General features: G+C 47.9%; 1 protein-coding gene across 6 annotated transcripts in view; it reads left to right on the plus strand.

The window, feature by feature from the left end:
* Positions 1-25,923, plus strand: part of HDAC4 (histone deacetylase 4) — a 179,583-nt gene that overhangs the window by 140,669 nt on the left and 12,991 nt on the right. For all 6 annotated transcript variants that reach the window (XM_059868354.1, XM_059868357.1, XM_059868356.1 and 3 more), the window contains exons 15-22: positions 5,777-5,910; positions 7,200-7,320; positions 10,577-10,623; positions 16,798-16,905; positions 17,135-17,190; positions 17,686-17,773; positions 18,664-18,783; positions 20,764-20,861. In XM_059868354.1, the coding sequence (XP_059724337.1) occupies positions 5,777-5,910; positions 7,200-7,320; positions 10,577-10,623; positions 16,798-16,905; positions 17,135-17,190; positions 17,686-17,773; positions 18,664-18,783; positions 20,764-20,861 (772 nt within the window). The remainder of the gene's footprint in view (positions 1-5,776; positions 5,911-7,199; positions 7,321-10,576; positions 10,624-16,797; positions 16,906-17,134; positions 17,191-17,685; positions 17,774-18,663; positions 18,784-20,763; positions 20,862-25,923) is intronic.

Consider the following 25,923-nt stretch of genomic DNA (forward strand, 5'->3'; position numbering starts at 1 on the left):
CTCCTCCTGTCACACCGGAGGCTGTGCCTGCAGGTGAGCTGGTGATTTCCACTTGTCTTGGGGAGACAAAGAGACCAAAGGGTGTTTGCTTACATGTGAAGGAAAATGATGAGTGCAGTCCTGTGTTTGTCTGGTGGAAGGCACAAGTGCAAAGTAGGTGTTGATCCCCTACTTCCCCCTTGGAAGTGTTCACAGCCAGGATGGAGCAGCCTGGGCTAGTGGAAGATGTCCGTGCCCATGGCAGGGGGTGGAACAAGATGGGCTTTAAGGTCCCTCCCAGCCCAAACCACCCTAGGATTCTGTGATCTCCCCACCAAGATTTAAAGCAAAAAAACTTAATTGCTCTTCCTGTATCCTGGCAGCCAACTTTTCTACTCCAAAATCCTTTCTGCTTCTTCAGTGCCCTTAGCAACAGCTGAAAATTGATTTTCCATGCAACTCCTCAAGCCCTGTGCTGGCTGATGGGGACTGATTTCGAAGTCCGCCTTCTTCCCCAAATGTCAGGCTCTTACTTTGTGAATGAACAGTTTGCAACGTGATGTGTTCCCTGGGAAAAGGAAAAGGAAAGGGGGGGAAATCCACAACGCCCAAATAAGAGCGACTCATGATGTTATTTCCCTTTCACTTCTGCTTTTATTCCATTTTTAACCTACACTTCTTGCATCACTCAGCTCAGTGCTGTGAATCGGGTTTATTTTCAGGCCCTGGTGGTGTAGTAATAGTGGCACGTTCAGTGTTCCTCAGCTCCTGGCTGCAGGCAGGGTGGGAAGCATGTGCTGTCAGTTCTGGAAAAACCCAGAGAATGGCTCAAGGTTTGCAAATCAGCCCTTTAAAGTCCCTATTTGTTGTTAAGGTTTAACCCAGAATTTCAGCAAAACTGCAAATACAATCGGTTCTGGCCAGATTAAAACATTTTGGCTTTTGCCAGAGGTGCAAGAAAAAGTCCCCTGGCTCAGGGTCAGAGCAGATGAAACTTGAGCTTCTAATATACTTAACCCCAAACCTTGGGGCTTTAAAAACAAGGAAGCCTGGCCCTGCTTGAAGGGATTATTCATTCCTTCTCTTTCTTCCCTTCTTCTCCTCTGCCGGTATTGAAGCTGCCCAATCAATCACATGCAAGATTCTGAACATAGAAATAAATAACATTTCCTAGCAGAGGATCTGTGTTTGACTCAGATCTGTGCCTCTGAATTTCATTCAAAATTGCAGGCAGCAGTAAGAGTGCAGATTTGAGAGCTGTGCTGCTTGGAAAAGATGCCATTCTGGTATCAGGATTTATTTTCCTCAGAGGCAGAGTTTGAAAAACTAAACAAGTAGCTTAAAATGCGAGGTGGAATGTCACACTGCTTTTATCCAGCACTGCACAGAGTACAGATGAGGTGCAGAATGCTTCAGGTAGCTCACCTGTAAAATATATTTTCACAACATTTATCCACATTAAGATTCCAAAGGCTTGACTTTTTTTTTCCTTCAATCTCTGCATTTATGCTGGGTGAATGGAGAAGGAAAAACACAATAAAATTTGGCATTCACTGGCACTAATTAAGGTGCAAAGCATGAAGGTAAGGCCTCTGCACTAGTCCTAAAACTAGTCCTAGGTCTGGTTTAATTAACCTGCACTGTCTGCATTGGGGAAGCAGGGGAAAAAAGCCTACTGCCATGGGCATGGAAGCAGGAGAAAGGGGAGGAAAGGCATTTCAGCTGCTGAGCATGTGTGAGTTAAATTGCCTCATGTTTTGTTGGAGTTGTGCATGGTGGCGTGTCGGAGATTGTGTTTCTGGAGGTGGATGCTAAAGCTTAATCACCAGGATTGAGCTATTCTGTGGAAGGCAGGAAATTAAAGTCTTGGGTGTTTTTCAAAAGCAAGTAGTGCTGAAGTGCATCAGGCTTCTTTTTGCTGAGGAAAATCCATCTGGCTGATAAGTGCTTTGGAGACTGATCCTAAGGCAGAGGAGTGAGGGTTGGAATTGGTGTGATGGTTTGGTGAGAGGGCTGCAGGAAGCAAACATCATTGCATGGCCCTAATGAAGCCAGCCCTGATCACTCTGGATGGGAACGCGGCCCTCGAGAGAGCAGCCATTGTCCAACAGACAAAGGAATTGTTCCTCCTTTTCATGTGTGGTATATTATACAGAAATAATACAGAGAGCTGATGCTCTCCCTGGACTGAGTTAGCTGCAGACAGCTGGAAGTTCTGGGGTTGATGTATATTTTATTTTCCTGTCTCTCTCAGTGACCAGCACCTGAGACTTCAAAGGTGCGGGGCAAAGAGCCACATGCTGCAGCTCTCCAACATGATGTCCATTACTCCACATCAAAGGGAGGCCCGTGCCCTTCCTGGATCCTTCCAGCCATCAGTTTGATGTCCTGAAGCATGACTTTTAATTTTCCTTCCTCCCAGAAAGCAGGTCCTTGAACTCGCCCTCTCTAGCTCCAGCAGCCCCTGTGACTTTAATGAATACTCGTGCCTGCCCTGTTCTATGCACTTGAATAAGGATCCTCAGGTTAGGCCATTAATTTGCATAGCTCCAATTATCCAGTCTCTGATCTCCTGCAAAAATGGGTCCACAAATTATTCTGATGTTCTGCATTAAAGGGTTTTTCCTTTCTGATGAAGGCATTTATTCTCTCCTTTGCAGAGCAATATAATTATCTGAACCTCAGATCATATGTTTGTTCTGCCAAGAAAAGCCAGTTGGTTTTGCTTTAGTGCTGACCTTTAAAAATTATTGTTCTTATGTCTGAAAAGAGTCTTGCTTCCAGCACCACTTCAATTAACTTGTAATAGCCAGTGCAGTTTTGTATTTTGAGCTTAAATTGCCGAGCTTCCCTTTGTGTGAGTGTGTGTGAGTGTGTGTGTGTGTCTGCAGCTGAGTGTCCCCAGCCACAGGAAGGAGCTGTGGCTGGGGACACAGCTCCCTTTTCAGCTGGGCTGGTTTCTAGGAAAGAGAAATGATGAATGATTGACACTGCTGTTATCAGTGAAGCCCTGAGAAAGGAGGAACCATTGATGAAGCAAGGCCTGTGAACACCAGGTTTGGGTGGGGTGGATTCCTTGAGCGGTTTGGGTTGGAAGGGACCTTGAAGATGATCCAGTTCCATGGGCAGGGACCTCACAGTGTCCCAGGCTGCTCCAAGCCCTGTCCAGCCTGACCTTGGACACTTCCAGGGGTGGGACAGTCAGGGCCTCACCACCCTCACAGGGAAGAATATCTTCCATGAATCCAGTCGGAATTTCTTTTAGTTTAAGACCTTGCACTAGCTCAGTTAAACTCAGACTGGGGTGAAAGCTTTTCCTCAGGTGAATTCCGAGCTTGCCTTGGCCCAGCAGCTCCTGGTGGTGTTTGATGCTGTGAATCAAACACCAGAGACCTTGAGAGAGCTTTGCAGCACAACCTCCTCCAGGTGAACTTGGGCTGACCCGAGGGCAGGCAATTACCAGGGCTCTGTTCTCTCCCTGGAAGCCATCCTGGTTTGGCTTTTGGGGGGTGTTTTTCCCCTCTGCACTCACCTACAGCAGAGCGAGGAGCTGCCAGACACCTCCCCTGAGGCTGCAGAGCTGCAAGAGCCAGGGCCAGAGCGGGGAGCCAAGATTCCCAGTGGCACAGCATGCCCACACCCAGGCAGGAGGTGGGACTGCAGCTGCAGCCAGGCTTGTGAACATGCAGGAGCACAGCCCCAGCTCCAGCTGCTCTCAGGGTTCCCTTTGAGCCCCTTGGAGCTCCCCGGTTGTGCTGCGTGTCCGTGCTGGAGCTGGATCCCCAGGGATCCAGCTGTGGGTGTTCTTGCCCAGGATTGCGCCAGATGCTCTCATCTGGGCTGCACATCCTTGGACATCAAGGGCTGGGACTGGCTCCTGCCACTGCTGCCTTCAGGGGCTCTGAATTCTCATCTAGACCTTTGCATTCCATGAAAATAATGGAAAATTGGGGTGGAAAGGACCTGAAAGGTTATCTGGTTTTAGATCACTGTCATGGGCAGGGACACCTTCCACTAGCCCAGGCTGTTCCAGCCTGGCCTTGGGCACTGCCAGGGATCCAGGAGCAGCCACAGCTGCTCTGGGCACCTGTGCCAGGGCCTGCCCACCCTGCCAGGGAACAATTCCTTCCCAATATCCCATCCATCCCTGCCCTCTGGCAGTGGGAGCCATTCCCTGTGTCCTGTCCCTCCATCCCTTGTCCCCAGTCCCTCTCCAGCTCTCCTGGAGCCCCTTCAGGCCCTGCAAGGGGCTCTCAGCTCTCCCTGGAGCCTTCTTCTCTCCAGATGAGCACCCCCAGCTCTGCCAGCAGAGGGGCTCCAGCCCTTGGACCAATTTTCATACAGATACTTCCTGCAAGAAACACCTGGGGGAGAAAAACCCAAACCATACACTTTTATTCTGTTTTCTGGAGCTTCTGGCTGAAGGAAAGATGGATTTCAACATTTGACTTCATGTCTTTTGCCCGAGAGAAATGATTAAATGTCTTCTGTCGCTGGGGAGGACCTGCTGTTGGCTATGGAATCCCAAGTTCCCATCCAGAACTGTACCCAGGCAACTCTCAGAGCCCTCCTGTGCTGCTGTCATGCTGGAAATCCCTGGGAATGCAGGGGGATTGAGCTGCCCCAGCCCCCCCCTCGCTGGGCTGAACACCTCCCTGCAGTTACCCCGCGACAAGACAGGGAATGGTTGTACTGATTCTAAGTGTGCCTATGGGGAGATCCGTGCATTTGGGAAATGATGGGAGGAAAGAGGTTTGTTAACCTGCAGGGGAAGGACCTTAGCTCATGAGAGCTTAATCTCTGCCCTATTGGAGGTGGTGAACTTCCCAAAACAAGTGAGCAATAATACACACCGAGGGGCACCAGGCAGGGTGGAGGAGGAGGTGATAGGTAACCGACTGGCTGATGAAGAAGCTGGGAAAGCTGCAATGTTGCCAAAAATCCCTAAGATACTCCCTTTGCTCCCAGTAACTGCAGCACTGCCAGAGAAGCTGCCTTCCCCACCGGAGGAACCTGCCCAGTGCCGGTGCCCAGGTGGGCGCTAATGGCTGCAATTAGCAAATAATGGTGCGAGCTGTAATTAGCAAATAACAGCAGGAGCTGCGTGTGAAACACAGCCAGGAACGGCTTGGTCCTTCAGGATTGATCCCAAGCCCTGGAGGCGTTTTGGCAGCCAGGGGAAAAGTCCCAGATCCCATTCCTTAGCATTCCTGTCAGCAAGACCCAGGAACATGCTTTCTTGGCCATCACTGCATCCAACACTCCAACTCCCTTTCAAGTGTAGGATGCCAGATCGGGGTTTTGGGGATTGTTTCTAGCAGCTTTGTCTAAATGCCTTGCTTACACCATCATTCACTGCTGTTGGGAATATGTTCATTAAAAATTCCAGGGCACTTCCAGGTCATTTTGGCCACCGCATATAGGATGACTTTGGAGCCAGAAAACATGATCTTCCTGTGGCTCCATAACAAACACAGTCCTCACTTTCTGCAGGTGATGCTCAATACTGGATTACCAGTGGAATGCCAGCACCTCTGTGCTCACATAGGTGTCACCTTCCCCCTGGCATTTCATTTCACATCTTGGTGCTGATTTTGCTTCTCCTTTCCCTGGAGGATTTCCATGGGAAGGGGTGGGTGCAGCTTTGGGGGTTCAGTTCTCTGGCTCCTGGTCAAACACACAGTTCTGGCCTAGAACTGATGACTTCATAGTGCAAAATACCCTTTTTTTCCTCCCTCAAACTGGCAACTTTTGGTGTTTTTTCAACCCAAGAGCAATTCTGTCCCCTGTGCTGCAGGCCTTGTGTACGACACCTTGATGCTGAAGCACCAGTGCACCTGTGGAAACACCAACAGCCACCCTGAGCATGCAGGCAGGATCCAGAGCATCTGGTCCAGGCTCCAGGAGACGGGGCTGAGGGGCAAGTGTGAGGTAAGGGACACCAGAACAGGCCACATGGCTGCTTTTATTAGTGTTATTAATATCATTACAACATTCTTATTATTGTTATTATTATTACTATTATATTGCTGTTATGCCAAAGAAAAGAGCAAGATATGATGTAACCCTCTCATTTGTTATCCCTCCCAATTATTCCAGCAAAAGCAACAGCTTTTCTGTGCTTTAATAACTTTTTTTGTGCTCTTTAATAAGTAATGGTCAAGCTATGCTGTAAAAAGAGTGGGGGTAGGAGGAAGGCACTGAGCACCATTCCATCACAAGAGGTTAAATTAGATTTATTTGGTATATTTTAAGAGCAAGCAAATGGAGAGAAAAGCGTAGATATTAAACAGAAAGAATGAAGGTTAATAATAAAAATTAATGAGTGGTTATTAGTTACAGCTAACAGCAGTGGTGATAAATGGGGGTATAAGTGTGTGTTCATCAATTCTTTGAGCACCTGGGAGGGCTGAATCCCAGAGCATAAATATTCCAGCACTGTCAGGATGGGGCTGGGAATGTTCCCAGCCATCAGATAAGACATCCACGTGGTGGCAGCATTGCCATTGCCTAAATTTCCCTGTCCTGCCCTCCTTTATCCCTTTCAAACCTGTCTCTGTCTGTGGATACCCATTTAATCGAATTTTGGGATTATCTGGGACCAAATGAGCCTCACTGCTAATAGCCTGGCCTCCTCAATGGGTGTTAGAGATGCTCTCCAATGTACAAGTTTGTGACTCTAAGATCCCAGGCAATATTACTGTCCTTAATTTCCTGTTGATTTCCTTAAAGAAGATTTATTTTCCTTAATTTCTGTGCTTACCTTGGTACTTTTGGTTGCTCTCACAATGGGAGCTCTTGTTGATCTTCACCTGCTCTCCAACTATGTTTCCCTCCTGACCATTGGTGACTTGCAGCCTCACCAGACTCTTCTTTTTTTCCAAAAATAGTAAATTTCTGCCTTAATTCCCTGCTGGCTTGCTTCAGGCTCTGCCCTGCCATTTCAAGGATGCATTCCCTTGTCTCTCTGGTCACCTTTCCTTCACCCCCACCACCTCCTGCCAGCTCCTGTCTCATAGTTTCCTTCTTTACCTTGACTGGATCTGAGGATGACTTTCCATGTCGAGCAGATAAATGTCGCGAGGAAGGGATTAACCCAAAACCTGAATTTCCCACCTCAGGACCCATTTTAGTGTTTTGCTGTCTGTCTTGATGGCTTGCTAAGGAGACAGAAAAGAGAGCCAAGCACTCAGCAGTGATTTTTTTCCTTCCCCTTGCAGTGCATCCGTGGCAGGAAGGCGACGCTGGAGGAGCTGCAGACGGTTCACTCAGAAGCGCACACGCTGCTCTATGGCACAAACCCTCTGAACAGGCAGAAACTGGACAGCAAGAAGCTTCTAGGTACCATTCCCTGGGGGACACCCCCCTTTCTGACCCCTGGGTGAGGTGCTGGGGCTCCCTTCATCCTTAGCACTATGCATCTCCAAGAGGATTGTTCCCAGCTCCATGCACAGGATCCATCTCCCTCTCTTCAGGCAGACCCCTAAACCCTAGAGAGCTTAAACCTTCTTTCTTTGATGTCTTCAGAACATAAATGGATGTTTTCCTGAGGAGGAAAGATAGTTCAGGCAGTCTGCTTCATCCTTGGGCACTCTGGGTGTTAGATAGTTATCCATGGCTAGGGAAGGAACTGGAGCCCACTGCCAAGGATTTGGATCTGCAGCCCCCAGCCAGCTGCACAGGCATCAACAAACCCCTGGCAGCTTTGGACAGTCAGCAAGAGAGATGCAGGGGCCTCTACATTTGTTTAATGTGGAGTGGGATTGTTTATCCCTTTCACTGGAAACCAAATCTTCCTGAAACAGGGCTGTGTCTATTGTAAAATACAGACAAAAAAAAAAAAAAAAAAAAGATATTTTCCCAGCAGAAATTCTAAGGGATGGATGTTCAGATAACCAACCCTCCAAAGCAACCAAACAACATGTATTTCAGCACCTCCGTGGAGTCATCATCACTTCCCTTTACTTCCTGCCTTTTTGCAGCAGCAGGCTGGAGGGACAATTTGGGAAGTTGCCACGTAGAGATCGGAGGAAAAAAAAAAGGCAAAAAAAAAGCCCCCAAAAAAACCGGTTTCTGGAACGTTGAGAAAGTTTATTTTGGGATTAGCCAGACTTTGGATGATGTAAAAAGAGGTTTAACTCTGTGGCCTTTATGATGTAGTGGCCGCAGCAAAGGAGCTGGAAAGATTTTGCTCAGTGTGTCCATGAGCTCCCAGAGAGGGAAGCCATTAGGCAGTGGTTAAACACACAATTAGCACGGCATTTATAGCTCACTTCCCACCTCTTTAAGGCCAGAGAACCCAAAAGTAGACACCTCCAGCTGAATGATGGCTCCATTAGGATGTAAACTTTCAGGAATTTATGATGTCATATGCTTGGGAGTAGAAAACCCACAGCCCGAAGGAGCTTTGGTAAATCTTCTCTGGGATATCTGAGAAAATTCTCTTGGGATACTTTTCCACTCCCTCCTTGGCTCTGGGCAGGATCTGTCTCAGCAGTACCACAGATGCCTTTGGAGATAAAGTTTATTTGGATAGCATTTTTGGGGGGACACCCAAATTGCTGAACCGTTCCTGATGGTTTCTGTAAAGAACCTGTGGGGGAAGCAGCCCTTGTTCTGCCTCTGCTCCAGTGGTTCTGTGCCCACCATGGTTTCCATCACTCATTTCATAGTATTTGCAGAGGTCAACTTTAATCTTATAGAGAAGAGAAATCCCAAGGGCTTTCCAGTACAGAACAATCCCTATTTGGATACAACTTGCAGAAATGCCCCAGAGCTGCAGGAGGTCAGGTCCTCAAGGGCCTCCAGTAGGAGGGGATGTCCAGTAGCTCTTAACTGAGCTTAGACCTGGTTTCCTAAGCCCACGTGGCACCATTTTAGCCTGGAGATGCTGACAGTGGCACTGGCTGCCAGCTCACATCACCCCCTGCTCTCCTGATGGCTTCCACAGGGCAGGACCTGAGCAAGGATCAGGGAAAAGCTCCGTGTGAAGAGGGGAAGGTGCCTGTTAGAAACCCCTCCTTCAGCTGTTTAAAAGGCTTTTAAATTTACAAACCAGCTTCGTGGGGTTCTCTGAAACACCTTAGAGGATGTTTAGGGCAGGTTTGAACGCTGAGGGCAAAGCTTTGTTTGAGGTTTAGGGATGCAAATGGGAGTTTGTTAGGGCTGAGTGTCTTGGCAGGTGTCTCATGACTCCGTGTAGACTCTTGGCCTTTGATACCTCTGTGAGGAAGAAAAAAGCCTGTGAAACCTCAGGCTGAAAGGGAAAAGGCTTTTCAGGACATAGGATGTTTCTTGTTAAGCTTCTGCAAATGAAAAGGGGGATGTGCCTTCATGGAATCACAGAATCCCAGAACGGTTTGGGTGGGAAGGGAGCTTAAAGCTCATCCCATCCCACCCCCTGCCATGGGCAGGGACACCTTCCCCTGTCCCAGGCTGCTCCAAGCCCCAGTGTCCAGCCTGGCCTTGGGCACTGCCAGGGATCCAGGGGCAGCTACAGCTGCTCTGGGCACCTGTGCCAGGGCCTGCCCACCCTGCCAGGGAACAATTCCTAGTTCCCAGTATCCCATCCATCCCTGCCCTCTTTTAGTTTAAATCCATTCCCCCTTGTCCTGTCAAGGATACAAAGTACAAACCCATCTCTCCCTGGACAGTGGAAACCCTTGGAACCCGTTGGACAAGTTGAAACTTAGGCAAATAAGGCTGCTTTTAATTTGTGGGGAGCAATCCTAAATTGTTGTCAAGAAGATAAATAGGGAAATAATGGGTGGATTAACAGTGAGAGATGTGACAGGAGGTCTGAGGCAGGATGATCTAAGAACTTCCATGTGGATCTAATCAAGGAGGGCATCCCACTTTGAGCTCAGATGAGTCCACATGCATGAACTCCTCCCTCAGGAACAGAATCCCAAATGGTTTGAGAGGGAATGGACCTTAAAGCCCATCCCATTCCACCCCATGCCGTGGGCAGGAACACCTTCCACCAGACAGGTTGCTCAGGGCCCCACAGAATTTGCTCACACACAAGCCCAGAGAGTGATGTTACATTTCCTACAGATTCAAAATTAGCTCTGCAGATGGTTTTCTCAATTTTTCTCACATTCTCCTTGTTGGTTTTGCTATTTCAGTCAAAACACATGTTTTTTCTTTGCTTGCCACTGGTTTATTTTTCTGTCTTCCTGTTTTATGAAGCCCATGTTCTCCAAAGTCATCTAGTAACTGCAGATGAGTGACAATTGGGGTGTTTTTATGATTTCCTGTCCTCCCTCAGTGGGAAGGGGTTAAAGTGCTCATCTGAGAAGACACACTGAGGGATTGTTGGTGGCATCTTCCTCGTGTATAGTCTCAAAACATCAGACAGCACCCACACCTTGCTTAAAAATGAGTGATTTATAGACAGCTTTTGCAGGAGCCTAAGTGTGTGCATTGTGTGTGTGTGTGTTGTAACAGGGCCGGGTGAAAACGGGAAGAAAACCCCTAGGAAGAAATGTGTGTTTTTCTGTGCTTGGAAGGATTGCAGAGTTGCCACAAAATTGGCCCCAGAGTCTTGTGACCTCTGACTTTGTGCCTCATGGGTGCATTTCTTGTTCCCCCGCAGGTTCCCTAACGTCAATGTTTGTCAGGCTGCCTTGCGGTGGTGTCGGGGTGAGTACCTCCCTTTAATGTGTAAATAATGTCCTGTTTGTTCTCCCCCGCTCCCCTCAGCACCAAAAATTGCTGCTCTGCATTCCAGGGTGGGTAATTGCAGCCAGATGCTGCCCCTGAGCAGGGGCTGCCATGGCCTCACGTGCCTTTCTTCAAAAGCAGCCGCAGCATTTCGGGGCTGCTCCGGAGAGCCCAAGCGTGAGGGACACTCAGAGGCAGGTCCAGGAGGAAAAACCTCATTTCCCAGCCTGGGATGTTCAGTGGTGAAGGGGTTGCTGTGTTTGGAAGCAGCCCTTGCATCCTAAAGTGCTTTTTTTCCTGTGGAAAGCAGTTCGTGCTCGTGCTGTGGAGCTGTTCCATCCTCAGTCTCGGGCTCCAGAGCTTCCTGCCTCCCACAGCAGGTGGGAAACATGGCCATGAAATAGGACAATATTTGGGAATGTACATTTTCCTGTGAATAGCAAGGTTGCCGTTTCTCTGCCCTAAAATGAAACAGCATTTGGCATCTTTTATTCTCCAGCTCCAGGATAATCCACGTGGATTCTCCAGGAGGTGACTAAGATGCCCCTCCATCCCTCATGGAAAAGCTGAGTGTTACATTTCAGCTGTCAAATTTCCATATAATCTGTCTTTTTGCTGTTGTTTGTTCCCATAAAACTGAAAATCCCCAACCCCAAATACCTTGTTTTGAAGGTTTTCTTGTTTTCCTTTGAAGCCTGAAAGCTTAAAAGTTTTCCTTTCAAGTCAGACTTTCTGCTCCGGAGTTTCTGTGGAGGGTGACAGGACAGAAAATCGTGGAGAACAGGAAGGGGAAAAGAATGAGACGAGACAATAAAAGGCATTGTGTTTGAAAATTCACAGTGGTAGTTCTGCTGCATAATTGTAGCTCATGAGGTTGAATTTTCAAGGTCTGGATTCTGTTATGGAAATGAAACAAAATTGTTTTCTTCCTGAGTCTTTGCAAAATCGCTGCTTTGAAAATTATCCCGTCAGGAAAAAAAAAAAAAAAGAATAATCGTCGTTTATTCATACCGCCACTCGTGGAGATATTTTATTTTGTATTGTAAATATGCTGCAGTCGCCTAATTCATGGCAAATTTTTGGCCAGAGCTTAAAAGGTTTGGATTTACTCTGCCCTGCAGTCAGGCATGCCATTCAAAGCAAAAAAAATTATCATTTGCAAATGAAGACTGAATGGTAACAAGTAGAGACAGTGTCTGAGCCCCGCACGGGCCCAGCAGTCTTGCATTAAATCCCAAATCAGGGCAGGAAACGCCTCGGTGCTGGTATTCCTGATATGCTCCCAATAAAGATGCTGCTTGGTTGTCTCCACAGACCCTTAATATTGAATATTTGCTGACTCTGGTGCGGTGTTTTAGCAATCCTATCAGCAAAACCTGTGCCAGGGCCTGCCCACCCTCCCAGGGAATAATTCCTTCCCAATATCCCACCTCACCCTGCTCTCTCTCAGTGGGAAGCCATTCCCCATTGTTTGCTAGATATTTTTCAGGGGGCAAACATGATGTCATCAACTCAAAATGAAAAGAAAATAAAATTAAAAATCAGTAGAATAATGTGGGACAGGTCCTCCTTTGGATTTATGCTGGAGCAGGATAAAGCAGAATGATGGCTGATGATTGGAATTCAGGAGCTGAGGGTGTTGTGTGAAATTACGGGCTGGAAAGCTTTGAAACCAGGCTCTTCCTGCAAGCAATCAAGTGTGGCTCTCTTCCCTTGGGGATGTTGTGTAGATGAAAAGGAAGGATGGGTCTGGAGGGGGGTGCAGGGCAGTTCTGGGGGAGAAGCCCCTGGAGAGCTGTTTTGTCTCGGGATAGAAGATGGAGCTTGGGCAGCCGAGAGTTCTCCTCAACAATGAGTGAAATGAAGGACAGGCAAGAGAGTGAGTCATGGAATATCCAGAGCTGAAAACACCCACAGGGATCATTGATCCAACCCCTGGCCCTGCACACACACCCCAACAGTCCCACCCTGGGCATCCCTGAGAGCGTTGTCCAAACACTCCTGGAGCTCTGGGAGTGAAGCAGCAACAAGAAAACAGTTCAGAGCAAATCCCTTCATCTCATAACCCCTTTCAGACTCTCTCTTTTAATTAAAAACTCAGTCTTGGTGAATTGAAGTCAAGGAGAGAAAGAGCAAATTTGTTCCCAGGTGCTTGGAAACTCTTTTTCCTTGTTGGTTTATCCCAAAAATCCTTCCCATGGCTGACAAGCCTCCTCCCTTCTGCAGCCTTCTGGTCCTAGCAGGAGAGGAAGAAAGAAAGCACACAAGCACTGAAATCAACAGGTGTGAGCTCTGAGTGACACATCACTCATTTATTTCTACTGATCACTTGGGAATCGTGCTCAGCTTCGCTCCTCTGCAGCTCACATCCCTTTTTCCACGTCCGACTTCCACACACCACGGCCTTCCCTAATCCAGGAAGATTAGAGGAAGGTTTGACAAGGAAGTCTCACAGATATGTGTGCTTAGCAGAAAGAGTTTTGAATGTAGAATCTGAAGAAGGAATAGAGATGGAAGCAAGTTTTGATAGAGAAGGAAAGAATTGCTGAGCCAGCCTTACTGGATAACCAAGGAGGCAAAGGGTGTGTTAGTTAGAAGGGGTTTTAGGGCTTAGAGCAAAGGATAAACCCACCCCAAACAAGATGTTTTTACCAAGCAGGAAGAGAGCACAGGCAAACAAGTCAGCCAATGTGGCAAGCAGAAAAAAGGTCTCAGAATTTTCCACTGCAAGAAAACTGAAAAACAACTTCTAGCTTAAACTGTGATGTACTGACTGTTAGTGATTGGAGAACAGTAACATGAATATGGTAATTACAGGAGTTATGATAGGCTGTAGATAATAGTTCAGGTACAGATTGGTTCTGCTGAATTCAGATGCTCAGCAAAGAAAAGTATAGAATGCATTGTAACCAAAACCAAAGGGTCTCCAGGCCTGCCTGCACCTGGAGCTGACAGCTGTGGGCACAGCTCTGTCACCCACGGCCCTGGACTGCTGTGACACCTTGGATACAATAAACTGCATTTTGGAGAGCCCCTGGAGTCCCACATCTCTCATTTAGGCTCTTACTTTGGGAGAAAGGAGTTTAGGCTTCGAAAATCTGCAAGATCATCCCAGCACACTTGCATCCAGATTCTTTAAAACACTCAAAGTCTGATTTTAGGATAGCTGATAAATTTGTTTTCTTTCCTGTGTAGCATTTTGCTGTGCACATTCTAAAAGTATCTGAAGATCTGCATCATTTTTCTTCACGTGTTCTAAAAACTCCAGAGGTGTTTGTGTTGTTGATCTTCTCCAGAGGAGGTGATTCTATTTTTGGGTGCAAGGGCTTTGATTAGAGCATATCAACAATTGTAACTGTGCAAGCAAAGTAAGTTCTTGCAGAGCAGAGAGCACAGAAAGGACTTCAGTGGAATGGAAATGAGGAGGAACTAATTAGGGAGTCAGAGGAACAGAATGTGAGAATTATTTAATTGAGAGCAGGAGGAGACATGGTGGGGTGTCTTCCTCTGTGAGGGAAGAGCAGAACTCCTTCACTTTGCAGGGTCTGGAGCTCTGGTACAACCTGTGTCAACCTGTCCTGGTGCTTGATTTCTTACCTGTGTATTTTTTCAGTAGAATTTTATTGTATTTTTATTCAGTAGAATAATTTTAGTGTACTTTTATTCAGTAGGGTAATGAAATCTTTTGTGAGGTGCTCATTAATTTCTGAGATAGCTGCACATTAGTGAATAGGAAAGTTTACAGTGTGAGTAGGAAGAATTTACAGTGTGAGTAGGAGAAATTTACAGTGTGAGTAGGAGCCTCATCATGGTTATTAATAAAAAAACCTTGGGTTTTCCTTAAAGGAAGGAAATAGTTGTAAGGAATTTGTAATTTTTATTATGAGGAAGGAAAAACTCTTTGGGTTTCATTTTGGACATTCTTCCTGGCAGGAGCCTGGTTTCTGCTGGGGCCTGGACGTGGCAGTGCTTGGCTCTGGCACTGAAGAATCTTGTCTTTTTTATGGGAAAAGCTGGCCTCAACAGCCATCTGAGGGTCTGTTGGCCCCTTAGGACGTGTGAATTTGGGTATTTTGTATTTCCGTTCCTCTGGTGCCTCACAGAGAATGAAGAGGGCCCGGGGAAGGAGCCCTGAACTCGCTGTGTCCAGGCAGGAAGGGAGGCTCTTCCCTGCTGGTGTCCTGAGGTACTTTATTCCAAAGACCAAGAAAAATGGGTTGGCTTTGCTGGAAGATGGGTTGGCTGTGCCCAGAGCTGGGGTAGATGCACTCCTTGGGGGACAGATCCAGAGACAGGAGGCCAGAGATGGACCCTCACAGAGCACCAGTGCACTGGTCAGTGGGGAGAAGCAGTAGCTTGGGCTTCTTCCCACCTCTTTAGGGGCCTTTGGAGAGACCTGGTGAGGTCAGGCCCATGGGTGCACTCCTGATCCAGGATTCCTGGAGCTGTCCTGTGTAACTCCAACTTTATCCTGCTGCTGTTCCCATGTTCCCATGCCCAAATCCAAAGTGGTCCAGAGGAGCCCTGAGGCCACAAATAGGCACTGCAGGGCTCTCCCACAATGCAGTGGCATTCCCCAGAGGATTATTGGTTTTCTCCAAGTGCTTTCCTAGTTTATTGTGGCTTCCAAAGCATCCTTGGGGTGGATGCTACCAGAAACCATCCATGATCACAGAGCTGGAATCACTTCCAGTGGCAGCTTCAGCACAGCTGGGAAGGAGGTGGATCCTTCCTCTGTGGGGCCACCTGTGTCTCCTCACTGCTCAGTGAGCCAGGCACAACAAATGATCCCTTTCTTCCCATCTCTGCTTTTTGCCTTTGTTTCCATAGATACACTCAGGCCAGAGTAATGTGTGAAAAATGGCTGGGGGCCCTTCCCTTCCCTTCCCTTCCCTTCCCTTCCCTTCCCTTCCCTTCCCTTCCCTTCCCTTCCCTTCCCTTCCCTTCCCTTCCCTTCCCTTCCCTTCCCTTCCCTTCCCTTCCCTTCCCTTCCCTTCCCTTCCCTTCCCTTCCCTTCCCTTCCCTTCCCTTCCCTTCCCTTCCCTTCCCTTCCCTTCCCTTCCCTTCCCTTCCCTTCCCTTCCCTTCCCTTCCCTTCCCTTCCCTTCCCAAACCTTCCCAAACCTTCCCAAACCTTCCCAAACCTTCCCAAACCTTCCCGAAACCTTCCCGAAACCTTCCCGAAACCTTCCCGAAACCTTCCCGAAACCTTCCCGAAACCTTCCCGAAACCTTCCCTTCCCTTCCCAAACCTTCCCTTCCCAAACCTTCCCTTCCCAAACCTTCCCTTCCCAAACCTTCCCAAACCTTCCCTTCCCAAACCTTCCCTTCCCAAACCTTCCCTTCCCAAACCTTCCCTTCCCAAACCTTCCCAAACCTTCCCAAACCTTCCCAAACCTTCCCAAACCTTCCCAAACCTTCCCTTCCACCTTCCCTTCCACCTTCCCTTCCCAAACCTTCATGTCCTGTTCGTCAGGTGACAGGATCTGGAATAACAGCAGGGCCTGCAGGGTGCCTTGCCTTGCCTGTGGCCTGTTCCCACATTTTCAGGGGGGAAATGTGGTGATTCTGTGGAATATTTAGCATTGAAGCAAATCTGTGTGCTCAGCACGGGATGCTGAAGGTCTGTTGTTAGGGTGGCTGAGCTCGTGGCTCCCCAGGGAAGCTGCTGTCACTCCTGGGCAGTCATCTTTTAAATGCCCAACACTAAACATCCCTCTTTATTGTGGATTTTTTTTTTATTTTAAAGAGTCATTGAATTATTTAATAAACCTTTTTATTAAAGAGAAATGCTGATTCCGTGGTCACAGAGTCACGGAATGGTTTGGGCTGGAAAGGACCTTAAAGACCATTTCAGTCCATCCCCTGCCATGGGCAGGGTCACCTTCCACGAGCTCAGGTTGCTCCAGCTTGGCTTTGGACACTTCCAGGGATCCAGGGGCAGCCCCAGCTGCTGTGGGCACCCTATGCCAGGCCCTCCTGACCCTCCCAGGGAACAATTCCTTCCCAGTGTCTAAAGAAACCCTCTCCCTTTCAGTTTAAATCCATTCCCCTTGTCCTATCCCCCCGTGTGAGTGATGGCTTTATAAGATAGGGGTTTCCTGATGCCTGGATGCCCTCCTTGCTCCTGACCTGTTTCCTGTGTGTCCCCTCAGGTCGACAGTGACACCATTTGGAACGAGGTGCACTCGTCGGGCGCCGCTCGCCTGGCTGTGGGGTGTGTCATTGAGCTGGTGTTCAAGGTGGCCACAGGAGAGCTGAAGGTAAGGGAAGAGCCCTCAGCAGGGCTCTGGGCTGGGCTCTGCCGTGCAGCACCTCCAGGACCTTCTCCTCCTCCACAATGAGGGAAAGCATCGTCCACTGCTGTGACCTTGTGAGGAATCCATCCAGAGCAAGTCCAGAGTTGTCAAGCAGGATTAAGGCTTCTGGCTGCAACCCCTGTGTCCATCCTTGTCCCTCTGACCTTTTCCTTTCCCTGTTCTTTGTGTGCAGAATGGATTTGCTGTTGTCCGGCCCCCGGGTCACCATGCAGAGGAGAGCACACCCATGTGAGTGTGGGCTTCACTGACTTCAGCCAGGGCTCCTTTGGTGGGGGGTCCACAGCTGGGAATTCCAGAGGAATTCTGTTAGATTATCACTGTGGAGTTTCTGTTTGTTGCTAGATGAGATGAGTGGTGTTCAAAGCCCCCCAGATTCTCTGGAGCAGGGTAAGGTCCTGCTTAGTGCTTTCAGGGGGGTGTTTCCTGGCAAGGTTCAGCAGTGGGTTTGGGCAAGTGTGGGACATTTCCCTGTTTCCCTAGAGCCTGCTGCTGGAATTCAGCACTTCCAATGGGAAATAGATCTAGTGGAAGGTGTCCCTGCCCATGGAACGACATGGACTTCAAGGTCCCTCCCAAGACAAGCCTTCCCATGTTTGCAGGGAGGAAAGAAGAGTGAGAGCAGAAGGAACTCCTTCCTCCTGTGTTCTGTCTAGGTGATGGATGCAGTGGAACCGTGGGAAGCTGTAGTAACACCTCTCTTTTCCTCTTGTCTCCCCTCTCCAGGGGTTTCTGCTATTTTAACTCCGTGGCAATTGCAGCCAAGCTGCTCCAGCAAAGGCTCAACGTGAGCAAAATCCTCATCGTGGACTGGGTGAGTAAATGCCCCTTCTTTCCCTTTGGGAGGGCAGGTGGAAATTATTCTGGGTGTGCTTCTTCTTGCAAGAGCAAGCTCTGTAAGTCAGTGAAAAACTTGTTGTCTGTTGTCTGCAAGCCAGAATTTGGGGTTTTAATTGAATAAAAGTGTTCTAATCAGAGAAAACATTCTTAAAGGGACCAGAATTTTCAAATAAAAAGAAAGGGCTTCTTTGGGATTCTGTTGTGGCAGTGTTAAGATTTTTATTTTTAATAAATTTTATGTGGCAGGGCAGACATTGGAGTGACAGGGTATCAGCCAAAAGTTTTGGTTCTGTTGCCACAAACAACCCATGGGTCAAACCCACAAGTTAAAATGCATTTTTTTTTTTTTGGGCTTACTGGATGGATGTTTTTTTCCTCACTTCCCACCTATTCTTCATGTCAGGGAGAGGCATTTGAAATAGCTGTCCTGTCACATGCTGTGTTTGTGCACCACACAGCAGCTCAATAGGAGAGCTCTCATGGGTTGTGTTGTTTGACCTGGATCCAACAGATCAAATTTGTGTCAGTGCTCACCCCACAGACTGACTAAAGATGCAGATCTGGGGCAACAATTATCCCAGTATCTCCATCTGCCAAGGTTGCTGTGAGTCCAGTTCTTTCCATGCAGGTAAATGATCCTCAGTTTGTTGCCATGTGGGATTGTGTTTTTCCCAGTGTCAAACAAGGAGAGTGATCTCAAACTAGATGTGCCGAACAGGTCATTCCCATTCCCCAGAAACTGCCTCAGCTTGGAGAAAACAATGCTCAACAGCAAGGAAAACCCCTCCAAATCCCAAAGTGATGCCTTTAATCCATGTTTTTAGTGGAGGACTAAGCTCCCTGGTATGATCCCTGTCCCTGCAGGATGTCCACCACGGGAATGGTACTCAGCAGGCCTTCTACAACGACCCCAACGTCCTCTATATCTCACTCCATCGCTACGATGACGGCAACTTCTTCCCGGGCAGCGGCGCTCCAGATGAGGTGAGCACATGGATCCCAGAGCCCTGGCACTCACAGGAGCTCCAGACACGTTCAGAGCTCCTCAGGGTTTTGTGTTCCCATCCAAGGACACACCAGGTTCCTGTGATCCAGCAGCCACGGGCCCGGTGTCCTGGCCAGAGCTGGCAGGACGGCAGCAAATGAGTCACTGCAGTTCAGCTCTCCAGCCCTTGGGGACAGCCTGCTCCAGAGGAGCCCTCTGCCAGCTGTTCCAGCACTCCATGTCCTGTGCAGGATTTCTCCTTCCCCAGCAGAAGTTGTTTCTTAGATGCTGAAGGAACAGATTATCCATGGCTGCACCACCCACACTCGGTTTTCCTGACACAGCCATTGAGCCTGTCCACCTCCCCTTCTTCTCCACCTCTCCTTCTCTATCTCCCCTTCTCCACCTCCCCTTCTCCACCTCCCCTTCTCCACCTCCCCTTCTCCACCACCCTTTCTCCACCACCCTTTCTCCACCACCCTTTCTCCACCACCCTTTCTCCACCACCCTTTCTCCACCACCCCTTCTCCACCTCCCCTTCTCCACCTCCCCTTCTCCACCTCCCCTTCTCCACCTCCCCTTCTCCACCTCCCCTTCTCCACCTCCCCTTCTCCACCTCTCCTTTTCCACCTTCCCTTCTCCATCTCCCCTTCTCCACCTCTCCCTCTCCACCTCCCCTTCTCCACCTCTCCTTCTTTCTCCTGGCCATGCCCAGGCATTGTTCACCACCACCAAGGCTGCATCTCCACCCCGAATTTGTGGGATTTGAGGGCCAGCCACAACACTGCTGGAGCAAATCCCCCTTTCCTGCTGGTGTCCTCAGAGCCTGCAGCAGGAGGGCTGGGCTGGTGGAGCTGGAAGCTGAGCTCTGGATGAATACATCCTTCCTTTCCTTCTGGGCTGGCAGGAAATATGGTCCTTCAGAGGGATTTAGCAAAGGGAGATTTTTTGGAATACTTATAGTGCTCCAGGTGACATCTGAAAACTTCTTCCCCTGTCAATCTTACATTTTCTGCTTGAGAAAACATCAATGTTTCCATTTCAACCTCTAAAGAAACTTAAATGTGATGTGATGTTGCTGACTGCTGTAGTGAATGAACAGCAGCCCTTTGTATCAGGCTTAATTCCTGCTTTTTAGCAATCTGGTTTACAAAAGGTGTCATTTATAGATGTGTCATTTTAGACCAAATAAAAGAAAGGATACAAAACAAGTTTGGTTTAAGCCAATGATGAATAAATAACCCACTGTGGGTAGATGAACACCCACCCCTGCGTTCTTCTAGCAAAAATATTTGCACCAGTACAAGGAATAATGTGCAATAAAAGACATGCAGTTTTATCCAGCTGTGCAACACATTGATTTTCACTTTTTTTTTTTTTTTCGTATGCAAAGACCATCTTGGGGAAAAAAAAAAAAAGAAAAGAAAAGCTGGAAAAGCCTGGTTTAATTTTCAGTTTCCCCCTCTCTCAGGTAGTTGCAGGCAGGGCAGATGGGGACATTTGCACTACAAGCAAGGAGAGGGATGTATTTACATCTCCCACCCACGTGTCCCTCAAGCAGCCAAAATCCATTCTCTGTGAATCCTGTTTTTCTCCAGCAGAGGGGGAGCTCACTCCGATTAAAATACACTTTTCCCCCCAGTTGCAACAGTAGTGAAATATAAAATATGCTCCTGAATCAAGTTTAAAATGAATTATGGAAAGGTACTACATGCAGCACACTCTGCTGCAGAAAAATCAAGAGGGTGCAGTTGATGTTGAGGTGGTTTTTTTGGGTGGGCAGCAGTCAAACACCACCAGTCCTCAGCTCCCATGAAGATCTGAGCGTGGAGGAGCTTTATTTTCCCTCTTGTTTCAGGGACCAGGGACGAATCAACCTCACTGCTGGATCCAGATCCAAATCCAACTGGGAGAACATCAAAAGAGCAAAGAGGTGTTGCCAGAATTTGCTAACTGAGAGTCCCATTTCCCTTCTGCAGGTTGGCACAGGAGCAGGAGTTGGTTTCAATGTTAACATGGCATTTACTGGTGGTCTGGATCCGCCCATGGGAGACACGGAATATTTAACTGCCTTCAGGTACTACTGAGTTTTCCCTCTCACAAATGTGTTTTTCACCTCAGCTGGGTTTGTTTCTCCTTGTGCCATGCTCCCTGATTTTGGTTTTGATAAGCTTTGATATTATTCATTCCAGAGAGGCCCTGGCACAGGGTGCCCAGAGAAGCTGGAGCTGCCCCTGGATCCCTGGTAGTGTCCCAGGCCAGGTTGGACACTGGGGCTTGGAGCCACCTGGGACAGTGGGAGGTGTCCCTGCCATGGCAGGGGTGGCATTGGATGATCTTTAAGTCTCCTTCCCACCCAAACCATTCCATGATTTTTCTTAGACACTCTCCTGTCCCATCCCCTGGCTCCCCTGTGCCACGGGTCCACCTGGCCTCTCCTTTAACAACCTGAAGTGCTTTTCTGTCCTCACACCTCTGGTGCCTAAATTCAGGTAGACACACACTTGCCAGAAGACAGGGTGTGAATTCCTGGCCTGTCACCTTCGTGGAACAGCATTAAATCCAGGAGCATTATTTTCTGCTCTTCCCTGTTATATCCCCTTAGGGTGAGCAAAACGCACCTTTTCCCCCTCTTCATTCTGCCATCACGAGGCCCTCAGAGAACACACAGGATTTCAAATGACACCAAATCCCTGCCATTTGTGTCACTCCTGGCTCAGGAAGGCAGCATATTGCTCCAGAGTGGAAGCCTGGCTATCCCAGGATGGATCTCTTTGTTTGCCAGAGCACCTGGAGCTGGGGACATGAAATATTAAATGAGTGTCCAGGCTCCTGGAAGAGGCTCAGGGCTGCACACTGGGGCCTTTGCCAGCCCCTCCTGGGGTCTGCTTGCCTGGACACTGCAGCTATTTGGGAACAGCCTTTGGAGTGGGTCACAGCCCTGATTTTGGGGAGTTTTGGGGGAGCTCAGGGATGCTCCTCCCAGAGCCTGCACACCTTCAGTTTAACCATAAGTTAAACGAGAAGCTTTTTTTTCATCCTCTGCCAAGTTTGGCCATGATAGTACATTATCAAGTGACCTTTTTAAATCTTAACCAGCTCCTTTGAAAAACATTTCCCCCCCCCCCCCCCCACCCCCCGAATCTTTCTATTGATTTTAATGTAAAATAACTCTTTGAAGTTTGCAATTTATAGTCCCCTGAGAGTTGGAAAGTGAAGGGAATGGGTCATATATCCTATTTTTTCCCCCTTCTTTTCTTGCTTTAGCCCCTTGAGACAATACATGCCTTCAAGGCAGCACCTTGTTATTCCACCCCATCGAATGCCACGTTGCATTTGCTGGGGATCAAACCGAAGATGAAGAAAAGATAAGAAAATTGGCCATAATGAACTCCAGAAGCAGGAGGCATTTTCACCATGAACTTGGAAACTCACAGTGGAGAACTGAGCTTTAATTCAAACCAGTCCAAATGCCAAACTGTGAGGCTTTGAAGTCTGGAGAGGAATCAGTGGAAATCCTTTGAGCTAGGCAAAGATACTGATAGACTTATTCCTTTTTTTTTTTTTAAGTCTTAACTCTTCACATGCCTGTCTGTTTCTAGGGAAAAAATTCCTTTTTTTGTGTAGAAGGAGAAGATTTCAATAAGCAACGTGCTCCTCATTTTTTGTTGCTGTGTTTCAGGAAAAGCCAGTGTGTGAGTTTGAGAAATGAAAATAACTGAGATAATTGTCCTTCTGAACGAGAGAAATGAGGGAATAAATAAATCCCAGTGAAACCACTCATCCCCAAACTGAAAACCTGTTTCAGAGTGGGTTTGCTCCATGCAAGAAAGAGATGGGCCCTCACGTCTGTGATTTTCATCCTCTCTCCAAATATTATTAAATTATTAGTCTTGGGGTGCCCAAGCTCTCCTGACCTCTGGATGGTCCTTAAGGCCATCGAGACGTATCAGAAGTGAGAAAAAGAGTTAAAAATGAGCTCTTCCCTGCACTTTGTCACTTGTTGCCTTCCTAACCTGGGGCTGAAATCACTGCCTGCCCCAGCTCCAGGTTGGAGTGCTGGTTTTGTGGGGGGAAGGGGTGCTCAGAAGGGATCTGGGGAGTTTTTTGGGAACCTGGAGCTCCTGCACTCTGCGGTAGCTCCGGCTGTGCCAGAGTCATCTCCACATCCCGTGTCTGAGCTCACCCCTGAGCGTGTGGGCAGTCCCAGACTGCAGAGATCAGGCAGAAATGGGGTCAGTTTAATGCAGAGAACAATGCAGGGCACGTCCTTCCCAAAGTCCTGAACTCCCAGAACGTTCCTGGTGCCTCTGCTGCTGTTCCAAAGTTACAGAAACAAACAAGTTGTAAAATTCAGAGGGGTTTTTTGGACCAGGATTTGTTGTTCCCTTACATTTTACATCAGCTGAAATCCTGTTTGCCTCTCTCAATCCTCCTGATCCAGGTGCAAACCCAGCTCAGAGACCTGCAGGAAAAATGGGAAGGCTTTGGCTGGTTCCTTATGACACGGGAACAGCAATTAGTGCAATTAAAAATGTTTTATCTGCAGGAGTTTCCTTCTGAATTTATTGCAAGGAAGTTGTTCTGATGATGCCAGCAGTTGTGTTGTGTCTGAGAATTTCTTCCCCTGTCCCAGTAATTCCACCACAATAATTCCAGCCATAATTCCACGTCCAGCTCAATTCCACATTTGACTTTATTTAAAACACCTCAGCCAGAAGGAAAAAGCCAGGACTGCACTTCCCCCTCCTCCTGCTGCCTTCAAAAAACATTAAACAAGTTCAGAAACCAATTTTAGGGGCATTTGGGTTTTTCCCTCGATCCATAAACCATTTGAGGAGTGAGGAAGAGGATGAGGGGGAAGAGCTGATGCTGTTTTGCCTGGAACGGTTGTTGCTGTATTTTCAATTTCACGCTCTCCCCACGCTGATTTCATCCCCAAATTCCTAATCCCTTTGGACACAGTAAATGACCATGGAGAAATAAAGACTGGAATTTTCAGGAAGCTGGTTAGCCTGAGGACTAGTGCATAACATTTTTATTTTATGTATATAAAATATATAATGTGTATAAAACCATATATAGAAATATACATGTGATATATACGAAATATAAAATATATCAATAGATAAATATATGCATAATATAAATATATACACTTAACATATATAAATTTATGCATAGCACATATAAAAATATATATAAAACATAGATGTGGCCAAGAGTGGGAAAAAGTCACTAAAAACTCTTCAGCCTTCTCAGTTTCACCAATTTACTCACTGCAATTGAGCATTTGGACCCCAAAATAATCCTCTGTAGGATTGTTTCATTTACCTGTCATTTATTAGGCATTTAATTGGGGAATTGGCTAATGCCAGGCTAAAAATTGTTCATTCAGCCTTCTGGAAAATAGATCTAAAATTGCTTTTTTTTTTTTCCTCTCTCCCAAGCAATTGCAGAACACAATGGGGAGGCTTTGCTGGTTGCAGCCATCAGTTTGCTCTCGTGCAGAGCTGCTCAGCTCAGCTGTATCCAGGCAAATAAAAGGATTTCATTTATTTCAAGCAAGCAAAACAAGCTTCTGGAATTAGGGAAATTTTGGTTTTCTTGTTTTTGAAAAAATTCTACATGGATTGAATGAATATTCAGTGTTAGGAATATTCATTCCTCAGTGAATAACTTTGCAGCCACCTCAGCCATTCCTTAAAAGACCCAATTCCAGGCAGAACTGCTTATCTCCTAGGTAATAATTCAAATTTCTGGCTATTTTAGAGTCTCATCAGCAGGGCAAAGCCACGGGGTTGTTTCCAGTTTAATCCTTGTTTCCCCTTGAGGGTTTGGGGTGGATCTGAGTGAAGGGGCTGGTTTTATCTGTGGACAAGGGAAAATTAAAAAGCAAAAAGCTGAAAGAGATGTGTCCAAAATGTTGTCCACAGATGGAATCTCGGAAACACTCCGGATTTTTGTCATTTTTTTCCTTCAATTGAAAACACAAAATGAGGGAGGTCTGGCTTAGACCCTCCTGGATCAAGTTTTACATCCATGGAGAGCATCACGCAGAGTTTGCTGTGGCTTTGGGATGCTGGTGGCATACTGGAATTAGGAGAAGGGCTTTTTCCCTCCCAAAACTGCCCCTGGCAGGGCTCAGGGTTAGCCCTGGGGGCTGTGTGGCTGTGCTGGAGGAGTCACTGTGCCACTGTCACCCACAGCCACCTCCAGCTGAGGGTCACCAGCTGCCCCATCCCTCTGTGCCTCTGTGCCTGGCAGCACTGGACACCCCTGTCAGGGCTTGGAATGAGATGGTGCCAAGGTCCTTCCCAGCCATGCTGTGCTCCATGAGCTGTCCCATGGCTGGGAGTCCCCATGGATCTGTGATCCCGTGGGTTGCTCGGGGCTGTTGGACCATCCCCAGCCCTTGGGGGTCCAGCTTTGGGCTGGCTCTGGTGGTCCCACACTTCCCCTGAGATCCCAGCAGCTCCCACGGTGTCGTAACTCGGGGAGGGGGGGGCATAAATCTGCTTCTTTTTGAGCCCTTTTCCTTGGGTTAGGAATGAAAAAGCTCAGGGAAAATAAACCCTTGGCTGCTGCACTTGCTCTGGAATTGCTGCTTCAGGCCTTGGTGAGGGAGGTGGTTTCTCCTAAAAATTTTTGTGGGTTCCACCAGACTGTAAACTCACCAGCCAGAGCTGTGCTCTTGTCTTCCTCAGGGGATCATCCCCCAAGGACAAAATGGAGAGGGGCAATCACATCCTCAGAGGAGAAAATTCAAATTCCTTGTGGGGATTTTGTGTGTATTAAGGGAAAATGAAATGCCTTTGTTCTCACAGAGGTCTCTGTGCCTGCACACGGATATCAGCGATATTGCAGGAGGCTCTGGGGTTGCTGTGACAAATAGTTGGGGGAAAAATAAAGCTTGGAGGTGTGGGGTTGTTTTTTGGTGTCTGGGTGCCTGTTCCTGCTCCGTGGTGGCAGTGGAGACTGGCGGATGGGTTTGCTCAGAGGCTGATGCCCTGTTCTGCAGAGGGGCACGAGCTCAGCTGGATGTCACGAGCTGCTGACTCTGGCAGATGTCTCCTGGCTGTTTAATATCCTTGTGGCAAAAGCTGGGAGCTTTTATGAGCATTCTGATAGCACTTGAG

Source organism: Haemorhous mexicanus, chromosome 26 (assembly GCF_027477595.1).
Source record: "Haemorhous mexicanus isolate bHaeMex1 chromosome 26, bHaeMex1.pri, whole genome shotgun sequence".
In the NCBI taxonomy this organism is placed as follows: domain Eukaryota; kingdom Metazoa; phylum Chordata; class Aves; order Passeriformes; family Fringillidae; genus Haemorhous; species Haemorhous mexicanus.